Raw genomic sequence first — 15077 nt, forward strand, 5'->3', positions numbered from 1 at the left:
TGTACCATGAAAATGCAACTACACTAAACACTCGTTTCACTCTACGATTCAATTTCGAACCATGAAAACCCCTAAATTCAATTTCGAACAATCCTAAATTCATCTCTCTCGTTTCACTTTACGATTTGCAGTAGCAAGTAAGTTCTATTCTCTTTCCAAATGATTTCAGTTTGCGATATCAATTTTATTTTGGTAATCTTGCTTGTTAAGTGTCATTTTTTCACGATTTGCTGAATGAGGTTGTGGGTTTGCGATTTGTTCTGTTTTTGCGATTCATTCACACGACACATTATCCTCATTTTTGGATCAGGGTTCATTTTCTCTGGTGTCTTTTTCTCTCTCTAAACTCTACGAGATTCCTCCCGAAAAACTCACATCAGAAGGTCTTGCACCTATTCTAAAGTTATAATTTATTATTATTTTCACTTTTTTCTATTTGTCAATTATCCATTTTCATTTATGTATGCATGCTACAATTCGCTAAATGTTGATTCCCATATATAATTTTGATTTGATCTCAAAAGTTGACATGTTTTTGCTTGATTTGCAGGGAAAAGAATTATTATAGCATGTTATAGATGAGTTTGGTGGATACAGAATGCTCAGAGGAAGGTTCATGTCTTCTTGAGCCTTCTGATCCTGATATTATTAAAACTGATCCTACTTCTCATTACAACAGGGTAATCTAGTTCTTCTGTTTTTTTTTTTCTTTTCATTTCTTAATTTACCTCAATTTCCCCAAAAAATTATAGGAAAAAAAATAATTTTATGTTTATTTTTGAATTCATGGCAGTATAAGGAAGTAATCAGCAAAAGAGCTTTCAAGACCGTGTATCCATTGAATGTTTTTGGTTTTAGAGAAGCATTCTATATTATGTTGTATTTTATAGGAGTAATTGATAACTAATTGAATGCTTTTACCTCATTGTTAATTATTTTTATATACATCATATTTAAAGAAGATTCGAATGCGTCAGGTATTCGAATTTTTGTATATATTTTCCTTAATTTGTGGTTAATTAGTTTTAAGACATTTGATGAAGTCAACGGACTCGAAGTTGTGTGGAGCCAAGTTCGGATTGACGAGGTATTACAATCACCGGGCAAACTAGTGAGACTGTATTCAGAAGTGCATCTATTGGGGTCGTTGAAGCACAATAACATCGTAAGGTTCTACAATTCTTGGATTGATGACAAACACAAGAATGTTAACAAGATAGTTGTTCACCTCAGGGAGCCTCAAATAGTGTGTTCACTATTCTTTGTATATGTGTTTAATTTGCTTTTCTGTTTTATTGTGATATTAGTCCTTTTGTTAGTTGGTTTGATGCATGATTTAGGTATTGTAAGAAACACAAGAAGGATGCATGATTTAATCTATCTTCACAATCACAATCCACCTGAAGTGTGATAATATATTTAAAAGTGGCTGAACTAAATAAGTAAGTGGCAAGAATGTAATAGGTATGCTCAGCTATATTCAGTAAGTGGCAGAACTAGTCTTCAATTCATGTTGAATAAGTAAGTTGCAACCTCTAGTAGAAATTTTCTACATCTTGATTATGGTAATTGAAAAGCGAAGAACATGTTAAATAGTAATGACAATCTTCATGAGCAACGAACATTCATTTACATTGATTTCAGTCTTAGCTTTGCATGGTCCACAAGTGAAAAAATCACCTAAGCGTATTGCATAGAGATGATGGCTTTTTTCTTGAACTTTTCTTATATATTTACATAGATGCTTGATTTTGATCTTTAGATTAGGACCCTAGGTATCACCTCTTATCTATAAAGTGCTTATTATTGTTTTGATTCTTAATTAGGGATGACTTCTTTTTTGTTTGATTTTTAATTCCTCTTACATGATATTAATTTTTGCCATTCAATCCATCTAAGGCCAGTTCAATCATTCCCATTTCAATGCTTTTGTTTCTAATAATTTGTCTTACACTCTGAATGCAACATTTCTTGAAACAAATAGTAGCTTTTTTTTGCATTAATTTTTGCCATTTTTCTTGACTCTCTTTTGCCCTTTTTGCTAAATCTATGAATGAACTAGCAAAGATTTCTTTATATCTTTAACTTGCTAGAAGACTCTAGGTCTTCATTTTTTGATTTGAAGACCTATGCTTTCAAAATGTAGTATTAAATTAATTACTGCAATACCATAGAATCATACACACAAAGAGTAGATAAATAATAGTCTATTAAGGAATTGCTTTTTCAAAACATTTGGTTCATTTGTATACATATCAAGCACCTAATGACATAAAGCAGCATGTGGAGGCATGTTTCGAAAAAAAAATTAATATGAATCTAATACAATATATATACTTTTTAAATTCTTTACTAAATGTTTTTGTTTCATTACATATTGATGCTCATGATGGTGATGGTGGTGTTAATGACTTGGGATTTTCATATCCAAACAATAAGCTATGCTTTGTAACTTGTGGAGATGATAAGTTAATAAAGATAACATATATTTTTTTCCAATCTATTGTAGATTATAGCTATATGAATGTATATCTTTAATTATTACATATAGGTATGGGATTTGAATGGAAATAAGGTCATGTAGCATCTGTTTATTCTATTTTACCGAGTCAAAAAGAACATATTCAGGTTAAATTCTTCTATCACCCTCTCTACATTTGAAATTTTATTTTATTTTATTTTGAGGCATTCTAGAATCTGTTGTAGTGAATGCTTGACTGGTAAGTTATTGTGACATCAAATTCATGCAGTTTTGTTTTTCAACTTCAGTTGATGGCAAACTTACTGCAGTGAGGTTCGATCAATCATAAATTAATTATGGCCTAACTTTTCATCCTAATTTCTTTTAGTATAGAAGTTGTATCCATTTTTGTTCCACTAGGAACTAATCTCAGCAAGATCCTTATTTTCTCACTTATTCTTTCTCTTATGTGTCTTGCAGTTACACTCTGTGGATCTTTTGAAATCTTCACATTTTTTCTCTGTGGTGGTTTAATGGTTTCTGAGTCTATGTGAATAGGTTGCATAACCGCCATTCATAATATCATTTCTCTCATTGCAGTCATTGATGAACTCCTTTTCTCTAATGAAGGGTATGAAAATGATGAAGCACTGTTTGGTTGAAGAGGATAAGAAGAGAGTGGTGGATTCACCAAACAAAATTCATTTTCTGTGTTGGTGTGAGATTGAGATTGAGATTGTTGTTGTTGGAGTTGGTGTTATAAAATGGTTGATATGTTGATTCAGGAAACTTTTCCATTTGCATCATCATTGTCATCGTGTGATTCATGGTGCTTTCATCAGTAGTTATTTTCACACTGTCCTAGGATAAAAGGAGGAATGGAGGGAATGAAAGTACAAAGAAAATAGAAGGTGGAGAAATGGGGAAGATGAGAAAAGTGAAAGTAGGTGCAGAGGTGAGAGTGTGAAGGAATAAATAGTGTTGAAGAGAGTACAGAAAGAAAGTGCAGGTTGATATGATCTATGTAACTTACTAACAACAAAAGCAAAAGCAAACAATATATATTCATTCATCTTTATTAAATATAATTTTAGTTCTTGTTGGAGTGGCTATGGATATTTTTTCTTATGCATATAATAATTATATTTTTGTTTTCTTTGAATACCTTAATCTTGTACCTATTTCTTATAACTTACATTTGATATAATCATTTCATAATACAAAAAGTGGAAGTCAATGAAGGATATTGAAGATGATATGTTACAATTTCAATTCTGTCAAAATACCTCTTTGAGGTATGATACCACTAACTTGCTTTTAGTGGTTATTACTTTCTATAGTAGAAATCATGATAATTTGATTCAAAGTCAATTTTTAGAGTATTAATGCAATTTGTGTTAGTATACTTTCTGCATTCGTGATATTTGTAATTTGTATATTTTACAAAATAGTATAATTTTAAATTAGTTTATTTATAAGTTAAATTGATAATGAGTTCTATTATAGTATTATTTAGTTATTAGAGAAGGAAGTTTAGCAATAAAATAAGGAAGTGTACTCTCAATTATATAAGAATGTCTTTTGTTTTCCTCAACAACAAAACAATTCCTTTATTTGTAATTTAATGGTTTTCCAATATTTGATTCGATACATAATTTCTTCTTGTAAGGACAATTTAATTTCAAGTTTCTTATTAATAAATGATGGTAAACACTCATGAGAATTGTTTTAAATTAACAAGGTCAATTGCATCTGGATTAATGGAAGAACATTTATGTATCAAGGCTATGATAAATTATAGAGTTTCAAGGAAAAGATGCTACAAAGGCAGTAGTGATATGGAAATTTCATATGATTATTGTTCTCTATGAAATTAGTTTGCAGTTTAGCACAATAAATGTTAAGGAACTCATTCTAGTTTCTTTTGAAAATTTATTGAATCTTTTAGAGAAAAATAACTATTTATTGTATGTTTTAATAGAATTAGTAAAATTAAATTATATTTTATTGTATGTTTCAATGACATTAGTTAATAAAAATAAATTAGAAATTTAAATTTAATTTACTGGTAATAATAGTTTAGAATTACAATTAGTAGGGAGATAAAATAAGTTTAATTTAATAAATAATAATAAATTTTAGTAACAGACATACCGTAGGAATAGATTAATATTTTATTTATATTTTTCTAAGTTTTAGTGACAGATAATACTGTAGAAATAGGCTAATTATTTATTTATATTTATCTAAATTTTAGTGACAGTCATTATTGTAGGTAGAAATAAAAAACATGTAGTGACAATCCTCAAAAGATGTAGTGACAGTCCTCAAAGTGTAACAAGACGCCCCCTTAAAGTTGACATTAGATTTGGGTGTCACTCAAAGTATTATTGACTTTTACCTACAGTTTTTAACTTTTAGTGAAACATTATATATGTCACGATAGGTCAATTTTTTTGTAGTGACAATGTGATGAATGTGAAGGCGAAAAACAAAAACAAAAAACAAAAATAGGTTGAACAGTGTTTTCTTTATTTGAATAATTTTTTGATTAATCACCAACACGATAGTGACGTCTAGCCCCTTCACTCTAAATAATTTAATGCACTAAATCAAACTAATTTTCACAATCACTAAAACATATACTAGTCTCCTTACTATGTTCTAATATTCTCAAAATTCTAGCTTTGTACAGTCAATCTTTTTTAAGTTGCAGTCACCACTGGATCAGGTTACAGATATAAAGGGTTGAAGCGTTCAGTTAAAGCACTAAGATTATTTCAATAACTCTTCCTCTTTTATGTATAGCAAGGAATTGTTACAGAGAAGGTTCACTCGTGTTCTGCATATTTGAATTGTTGCTCATGCTTCAAAGAAGTTTCACTAAGAAGGTTTTTTATCGTTGCGAGAATTATTGCGTATATCTCGTACTAAATATAAAGATTGTACAATTAGTCAGATGTCTTGAATCTTCACATTTATTTTGTGTCATTTCTAATTAGCTTTATAATGATTCAGTTTATCTTTATCATTAAGTTAGGAAAACTAAAGGATGTATGCATTAGAGGATCATATTGTTGTGATGGTTACATTAGAGTATAGCTTCTATTAGAGGATAACATATTATTTGACTTGGATTAACAAAGAGACAATGAATGTTGAACTATTGACTTCTTCTTTAGTCGAGACTTGCTGCATTGACTTTTCATAAAATGTTGACAAGACGATCAAATTTGTCTTTAGTTACGTTTAAGAAATGCAGAAGTCATAGTACAATTAATGCGCATTAATAAAAGTATTGACTTGGTTACATAGAGTGAAAAAGCGTCTTATACTTATACGTTCATTATCAAAGCTCGGAAAAATACATTAAAACATAAATTGTTCTTGCACATATTTAATTATAACCAAAATAAGAGTTAAAGGTCATTGTTCTTCAAAAGAATTTGGTTTTAACATAATGATTATGCAGTATTACCTAATTTCTTGGAATAGTTTTAACTAAAGTGATTTTTTTAACAATTTCTTATTTATGGAAAAGAAAATATAACTATTTTGGGTTAGGGTGTCACATCCACCACGGACCAAAACTTAAAAGTCATGCACTAAACAGATTGAACTTGGTTTGATAAGTTGAGTTTTGAGAAAAATATTTGTTTTCTCTTAATTAATTTTGTCGAAGTAGTATCGATGAAGTCATTATCTCAGCAGTAAAATGAAGAGGTGTTGTTATCTTATACTTCTAAAAATTATTATCAATCGTCGTTAATATTTCGAGTGACTTATAAGTATTTATCATATCTATGGTAACATATGCATGACATTCATATGCATCTCATGTGTATTTCTATTGAGTCCCATTTTTGTCTACTATGATACAGTATACTCTATTGTCATAGAAATAGAACTTCTCAATATATAAAACTAAAAAATAAAAAATAAAAAGTAAAAAGTAAAAAATAAAAAATAAAAAGATGATGATATATTTAAATGATTGTCATTAAAAAAAATGAAAAGTATAGTACTAGATAAATCCAAATCCATTGTCAAAGAGTTTTAGTGAGCACACAATCACATCATATGAGGAATAAATCACTACGTAACAAATATTAACAGAGAATATTAGATTTAACTAAAACAACGTTATTATAAAATTATATTTAATTGATTAAAGTTATTCCAACCTTCCATATAATGATAAAATTATCTTTTTGGGGTACTTAAGGATACAGAGATATTTTGAAGTAGTCTTACTATAAGCGAGTATTCAAATCTTATCTGTTAGATTTGTTTCCACTATATTTATTTCCACTTATACTAGTGTGCATTCCAATCTTCTTAAATTCTAAGTTTAATATTTTAAATTTATAAATTGTTGAACTCTAATATAGTTCAATATATACAAAATTTAATGGACTTTTTATTCTTATATTGTAATTAAAATTTTCACAAAAAAATTCTCTCTCAATTCTCATACTCTTATTACTCTTTGATCCCTAAATTTTATGTAGATAAACAAAATAATAAGATTTTTTTTCATAAGAATGTTATTTACCAATAATTGTATGTTCATACTCTTATCTAAAAAAAAAATTATCTTTTTGACATGATTGTTGAACAGAATTTCATTATAAATGAAAAAAAAAATGTTAATTGCATCAAACATTATAAAATTCATTATCATTATCTTAGTCATAACATCTTCTAGATGAATGGATTAATATATTTAGTAAATTAAATGCCAAAAGTACTTAACTGGAAATCTTTGATTCTTTCTTCTTTAAAATTATAAACCAAACATGTAGATTTTGTATCTTCTAAAATTTTCTAAAGATGAAAATATTTTTTACCTACCTAGCTAGTCAAAAAAAAATATATACCTTTGATAAAAAAGATAACAATAATGTTTTTCAAAAATTTAAACTTTCCTTTTTTTGCAAATAGGCTATATATATGTTCCACAATCCCCCATATTGGTTTACAACAATCCTAATCCTAATTTATTCATCATGGTATATTTCTTTTTAAAACAATAAAACTAAATTTAAAACGTGTCTAGTGTTATGTTGGTTTCTTATTTTTAATTTTGTGAAATTTTTGCATTCATTTTTATCTTTTTACTTTCAATTATGTACAGGATCCAGTGCTGAGCTATATTGAAAGTGATAAATATACTGACTACAAAGGCAGGATGGTAGACCCAAGAAAGCATGGTGGATTAAGAGCTGCTACCCTTGCATGTGGTATGCCAAATTTTATTGTTTTGATTAAAATATATTTTCTTTATTCAGTAAAACAAAGAAATTGAAATTTTTCAGAACATGTTTATTAGTTGAGTATTTACTTTTTTTATTACTAAGAACTTAACGCGAAATTCATATGCATTTTAATATATAAAATATCACTATACTATAATCTTTTTATTATCTAAAATGGACAAGTATTTGAATTAGTTTAATTTTATTGTATATTTTTAAAAGGTTTCATTATTCTTAGATCTCTTAATTAATTACTTGGCCATTTTTAAAAAAAATCCATATATTAAAAAAAATTGTAATTTGGTACGTCAGCTAATATATGTTTTGCAATAAGTTATTCTAGTACACCACTTTTGATCGATCATAACTGAACTATTTATAGAAAATATACTAGTTCAACAACCTTATTACAATATATTTTAATTTACAAATTTATTTAATAGTCTTTAAATAGTTTAAGATTATATATATATATATATATATTGAACTTTCATTTTCTTCTTAATAAATAATTCGTGAACATATTAATTATATTAAAATATTAAATTAGTAGTAAGAGTTTGATATTATATTATAACTTTAAAACATTAAATTTAGTTCAACAGTTATAAAATAATAAAAATTCCCCATCTCCAATTTTTAATTTAACAAATAAAATGATTGTTGATTTTTTGGGACGCCAACAACATCGTGTCTTAAAATCACAATGATGCATGTGCATTTCGTTGTGGTTTAAGAAAAAAAAATTATTATTTTAAAATTTATTAATAAGTAGGTCATTTAAGTTTGTTGAAAAAAAAATATACATAATACTTGTTGTATTGACTGATCTTAAAAATATCATTTCAATCTACATAGCTTGAAAAAGTTAGCATACTCTTTCAGAAAAAAAAAAGTTATCAATGGGTCTCTATGCAATATATAGTCATTTAATTATAGATCGTATATTTTTTTATATATTAAAATATCCGATAATGAAACTAATCTTCAAAGACTTAACTCTACACTCATATCCCTTATTAGACAAATCTCTATTTAAGCTAAAAATAAGATTATAGTACCTTTCAAAAAAGAATAAGATTATAGTACCTTTCAAAAAAGAATAAGATTTAAGTATTAACACATGACACAATTCTATCTTTGATGTAAAACTTTTACCATTAATCATCGCGGGTACTCCTTTTAAAAGATATATACTTTCGTCACTTAATTAATAATCCAATAAATGAGAAAAATACACTATATAATTAGTGAGAACTATTACACTCAAAATTTACAATAAACATATAACTTATCCAAGTTGAATTTTGAATCTAAACCCAGGTTAGAACAGATTGAGAAGAAGAATTTGATCAAATTTATTTTACTAAATATTTCATCACATAAATATTTAATAAAAAATTATATTTTTTATATATATAAATAAATAAAAAATTTATATATATAAAAGATTTAATTTAGTTGCAGTTTTAGTCCGATTATTTTTACATATTCATGAAATTTATTTTTCTTATTTTAAAAATCAACAGTTTTAGTTCCTTCCTCTTATTATTTAATTAAAAAAGATGGATTTTTAAAATAAAATGACAAATTCCGTAAATTAGTTATAATAGAGGGACCAAAACTACAATTAAATCAAAAAAAAGTAGAATAAAAATATAATATTCGGTATAAAACAGTGAAGATTTTTAGTAAATTTGTAAGTAGAGTTTGAATTAATCCCTACAACTAGTAGGTATATTTAAAATGTCTTGATGATGAAATAATTTAATAATTAGAATTCATGAGAGCACTTAAAAATATGATTATTATGACATGATGAATTAACAAATTAAACTAACGACCATTTTTATTTATGAGTGCAGTTGTAGAGATAATGACTAGCACGGTGACCTTATGCAATGGAGTAACCTTAGTTGACTACTTTTTGAAGTCAATGCATTATTCAGTTTCTGATTCTTCAATCATGGTTACCAACTTCTTGGGAACATCTTATTTGGTCAGCATTTTTTGGGGGTTTATTAGTGACGCTTACATAACAAGATTCACTACATTCGTATTATCTGGTGTCTCGGAATTGATGGTATAACAATCTCATTTTCTCTTTATATATTATTTGCCTAAAATTAATTATAATTTAATTCTTGTGAACTTTTGGATTTACTTGATGAAAATGCTTTATTATTGTTTAACTCGATTTAGCATTCTAATTATTATTTTTGGGTATGATTCTTAGTGATCAAAATTTTTATGTCATATTCTGTTGATTTTATTTTTTAGTGTATTTTTGAAAGACTCTAAATCTATCATTTTGCTATGTAATTTTATTTTGTAACCATTTCTTTTAAATAACTACATCGTTTATTCTTATTAAACATCACTATAAAATTCATTTACACGGACATTGCATTTTGTTTTTTCTTTTTGAAACGTCAAGCGAACCAGAGTTACATAATTCGCTGGTATACCCTTCAAACTGCGAATTGGTTTGTGAGTACCGGTTCGCGATACTTTTGCAAACCAGTTAATATATTGCCACGTATCCATGTACTAATGTGGTATAAGCACAAACGTAATAACTCTTGTACCACGAATTGTTGTACTTATATAAAAAACTTAACTTCTAGTATTTTAAAAACAACCGACATGCAACTAATTAGAATTGTTGTACTCATATAGATAACTCAACTTCTAATATTTTAGAAACAATCGATGTGGGACTAGTATTACAAATTCTTCTATTTTTTACATAAACTAGTACTCACTCTTGTGTTAAGACCATTAATTTTTAGTTTTATTTTAACGTACCGATTTGTATATTAAAACGTACCACGAACCAAATTAGCGTACCAACTATGTATACCCCCACGTACCAAATACTTTGAAGATTACGTACCACGTACCAAAGAGAATTGCGAACCAGGTGACTATGATCTCGACAATAGGTTAAGATTGGACATTTCAAATTTTGATAGATATACTACATGATTTTCAAAATATATACGTACCATACACTTTGCTACCTTTGAAATGCAGGGACTACTCATGCTGACATACCAATCTCAAAACAAAAATTTGCAACCACCAGAAAACCAAACACCATCCTATACACAAGCTGTTTTTCTTTACATTGGACTTTATGGAACAGCCATAGGAGTTGGTGGAATCAAAGCAACCTTGGCTGCACATGGTGCTGATCAACTTGATCAAACCAACAAGCCCCTTATTTCCTCTTACTTCAGTTGGTATTTCTTTAGTATATGCATTGGAGCACTTTTGGCAACAGGTGGTATGGTTGTGATTAAAGAAAATTATGGGTGGAGTACAAGTTTTCAGATAATGGTTTTACTTACAAGTTTAGCACTCTGCACTTTTGTTTCTGGATTCTCTTTGTATAAGTACAAAAGACCTTCTGGAAGTGCTTTAAGTAGGGTCATTCAGGTGATTTTATATTTTTTTATTTAGATTTCGTCTCTCCTAATAAAAAATGTTGATTTATATATAATGTTAAATTTTAATTTCTTTTATGTTCTGTTTCAAGGTACTTGTTTCTTCAGTTAGAAATAGAAAAGTATCAAATGCTGGAAATTTGGATCATGAAGCCACAGCAGGCTTACTTGCAAGAGACCAAGCCCATGAGAAACTCAAGTAAGCTCTTTTATCTTTTGACCATCTTCTTAATTACTTCTAAAGTCATTGGTTCATCTTTTTATATAATCATCGATGTTTAGTGTCAGAGTCGTGTCTCATATGTGAGTCTATGTGACGTAATCACGCAAAATAATATACACTATTGAAATACTTCAAGTGAATCGGAGGGTTTGCTTTGTTAATCTTTTTATATAATCATCGATGTTTAGTGTCAGAGTCGTGTCTGAAATGTGCGTCTGTGTGAGGTAATCACGCAAAATGATATACACTATTGCAGGTTTCTGAACAGAGCTTTAATGGACAACAAGGTTACCATTGCACAAATCAAGGAAACAAAATCCTTCCTTGGGCTTCTCCCAATATTTGCAACAGCAATATTGATGAACTGTTGCTTAGCACAAGTATTAACATTCTCAGTTCAACAAGGCAGCTTAATGAACAGAACTGTATACAATTTCACAATCCCAACACAAGTACTAGCAGTTGGTCCAATATCTATATCAATCATTTCAATAATCATATTTGAACAATTCAAAAAAGGAATGAACAAAAACAATAACAACAGCAGCAAATTCTACCAACCATTAGTGAGAATGGGAATGGGATTGGCATTAGTAACAACATCAATGTTCATAGCTTCAATCATTGAATCAAAGAGAGTTGAAGAATTCAAAAATGGGAATACAATATCTGTGTTTTGGTTAGCAGCGCAATACATTTTATTAGGGTTATCTGATACACTTACTATGGGAGGAATGATGGAGTTTTTCTACACAGAAGCACCTGAAAGTATGAGAAGTATTTGCACTTCATTAACATGGTGTTCAAGTGCTATGGGTTTGTTCATGAGTTCTTTATTGGTGACTTTGAGTAATTCAGTTAGTGGAAGATTTGGAATGGAATGGTTTGGTGGAAAGGATTTGAATCATTCTAGGTTGGACCTTTTCTATGCTCTTCTTTGTTTTCTAAACTTTTTTAATCTTTGGCTTTATATTTATTTTGCCAAGAAGTACTAAATAATAAATAGGCTTAATTGCAGTTTTAGTCCCCCTATTTTAGCTTTGCGAAAGTAGTACTTTATTTTATTTCTTTTCAGTTTTGATCCCTCAAACATAATTTTTGGTCGAAAACTTGATGAAATTTTATTTTTTTGCATTTATTTAAGTCACATTATGCCTCAAGATCTCATTTGCAACAATTGTATCTGAAATTTATGATCATAAATAGTGTAGTACGACTTTAAATATTATGAAATTTTATCAAGTTTTGGACCAAAATTATGTTTAGAGACCAAAACTGAAGAGAAACAAAATGAGGAGACTACTTTCGTAATTCAACTAAAATAAGAGGACTAAAACTGCAATTAAATCTAATAAATATCTTAGTATATGTAAGATTGGTGGAAAATTACATTAAATAAATTATTCAGTGACGTGTCTATTTGACAATTGAGATTTGTAGCATTACATCCTATCTATGATAAAAGTAATTTTCAATTCCTTGGACATCTATGAAACAGATTCTCGTTGAATTGATTGTGAATGAGCTACACTTAATGATGTTTATACAGAGTTTAGACTTAATATATTTTTGTTACAAACAGTTACTATCTATTAAGAGACATGTGATTTGCACTAAGCCTAATGATCTATTTTCTTGGATCATAATAATAATTTGGACAAAAATGCATTTGCGGTCCTTTATGTAAGGTGCATTCTCAAGTACTCTTTTGAATTCTTTTTCAATCGAATCATTTATGTTATATTATATTTATATTGTCAACCTTTAAATTATGATTTGCTTGTATGTTGCCTTTACGAAGACGTTGCAATAAAATAATTAAAAATAAACACTGTCTGATAGTATTAATGTGGAAAGTCTAAATTGACAATTTATGTTTTTATTGTTAAATAAGTTTTTATTTCTAATAAATTTTTAAATTTTGTTTTTAATCTTTATCAATATTTTTACTCTTTAGTCTCATATTTTTAATTTTTATTATTTATCTCTACTTTTAAATTCGTTCATGTCTATTATTTGAATTTTTGAATAATTTTTTCCACTCTATATAGGTCATTATAAATTCTAAATTTTTGTGAGAGAGATCTTTATAATATTATAAATATATTTAAAAAAATCATTCAAAATTTTATAAGGTACATATGAGTTGAATTAAAAGCTCAGAATAAAAATAACATAGAAAATTTTTAAGAATTAAAAAATTAAGAATTTTTTTTTATAAAAACTAAAAATAAAATATTAAAATTTTATAAGAATTAAAACTTTATTTAACTTCATATTTAATTAATTTTTTTTAATAAAATTATTAGATACTTCCCAACAAAAAAATAAAACCATATCTTCGTCTACTTCCTCTTCATGATCTCCCACCATGTCATCTCTCTCTTAATAGCAAAATGAGTGTTCCATATAAAAAAAATAAAAAATGATTAGATTTCCTTTCCCTCAAAGAATGTAACTATTTCCTTGACACAATTTATCGTAAAAACCCATCACTCTATCCCTGGTCTCACAAAAATGGAAACAGAATCCAAGTTCTGTTCCATGATACTTTTTTTTTCTTGTGTGTTGTGTTGGTGTCTTACTACTATATACCTTGTAAAAACCATACACTATCCTTGAAACAATTTACACTTAGGAATGATAATTTGATCCAATTATTCATCTATCAACTACATAATAAAAAATTCAATCGATTGGATTCAATTCATCGATTTAAAAATTATGATGAGTCCAATACATCCAACTATTATTTAAAATTCAATAAATCACATATTTTATTTAATACTATAAGACAACATACCAATTATCTAAAACTTGATAATTGAATTCATACCCTTTAAGAAACCAGAGACAAATAATAATGAATAAGAAATTAGAATTACCAAACTAAATTGAAACTACATTCATAATTATAATTTACAACTTGTTCAACAAATTCATAAAATATGACATATGGAAATATATAAGTGTCTGATTACATCATAAAATAAATAAAAATATCAAATTCCAACAAATCTGGAGCTAATCCTCTGATGCTAAACTCGTGTCTCATGTTCCTCTCGCTACTAAGAAATAAAAGAAAAGGGTGACATATAACATCTTAGTGAGCCCTGAAAATAAAAGGGAGAGGAGTTTTGATATTATTTCTTTCATAAAAATGCATAAACACATGAACCATAGGCAGCATGGTCAGATGATACATGGGCCAGAGGCAACATGGTCAGAGGAATAATTAGAGGATCCACGTCCCGTGGAAGAATAAGAAGAAATGCATCCTGTGGAAGAATAAGAAGAAATGCATCCTGTGGAAGAATTATAGGAATGGGTTCTGTGGAAGAATAAGAGGAAACACGTCTTATGGAAGAACTAGAAGAAATGTGTCTTGTGGAATACTCAAAGGAAACACGTCTCGTGGAAGAATTAGAGCAAACACGTCTCGTGAAAGAACTAGAGGAAATGCATCATGTGGAAGAATCAGAGTAAAAATGATCAGAAGAGGCTATAATTAGGAGCATTTCACCAGAGGCAAAATACTCAGAGTTTAAATAACAGAAATCAGAGGCAGAAAGAGATACAAGCATTAAAGGCAAAATACTTAAAAAAAATAGAACGATCAATTAGGGGCAAAAAAGATATACAACCATTAGAGGCAAAAACACTTAGAGTTTTTAGAACGACCAATC

The 15077-nt window shown here is 28.1% G+C and overlaps 2 protein-coding genes across 16 annotated transcripts; both read left to right on the forward strand.

Annotated features, from left to right (window-relative positions):
- LOC101510556 (probable serine/threonine-protein kinase WNK6) lies at window positions 1-3577 on the forward strand. 15 transcript variants are annotated; one of them, XM_073366725.1, is made up of 6 exons: window positions 1-137; window positions 551-680; window positions 794-831; window positions 1024-1246; window positions 2552-2628; window positions 2751-3577. In XM_073366725.1, exons 2-5 carry the CDS (start codon window positions 579-581, stop codon window positions 2582-2584), a joined length of 396 nt encoding a protein of 131 aa, XP_073222826.1. In that variant the 5' UTR covers window positions 1-137; window positions 551-578; the 3' UTR covers window positions 2585-2628; window positions 2751-3577. The 15 variants fall into 15 exon arrangements, 13 of the variants coding, with proteins under 13 accessions (XP_073222826.1, XP_073222827.1, XP_027188775.1 ...); XM_073366726.1 differs by having other exon boundaries at window positions 2942-3577; XM_027332974.2 differs by having other exon boundaries at window positions 1024-1165.
- Window positions 3381-12685, forward strand: LOC101494132 (protein NRT1/ PTR FAMILY 4.2). The gene is made up of 6 exons (XM_027332870.2): window positions 3381-3416; window positions 7599-7704; window positions 9585-9802; window positions 10756-11175; window positions 11261-11367; window positions 11648-12685. Exons 1-6 carry the CDS (start codon window positions 3381-3383, stop codon window positions 12384-12386), a joined length of 1626 nt encoding a protein of 541 aa, XP_027188671.1. The 3' UTR covers window positions 12387-12685.
- The last annotated feature ends 2392 nt before the right edge of the window (window positions 12686-15077 follow it).

Source organism: Cicer arietinum, chromosome 3, assembly GCF_000331145.2.
Source record: "Cicer arietinum cultivar CDC Frontier isolate Library 1 chromosome 3, Cicar.CDCFrontier_v2.0, whole genome shotgun sequence".
NCBI classification, from domain to species: domain Eukaryota; kingdom Viridiplantae; phylum Streptophyta; class Magnoliopsida; order Fabales; family Fabaceae; genus Cicer; species Cicer arietinum.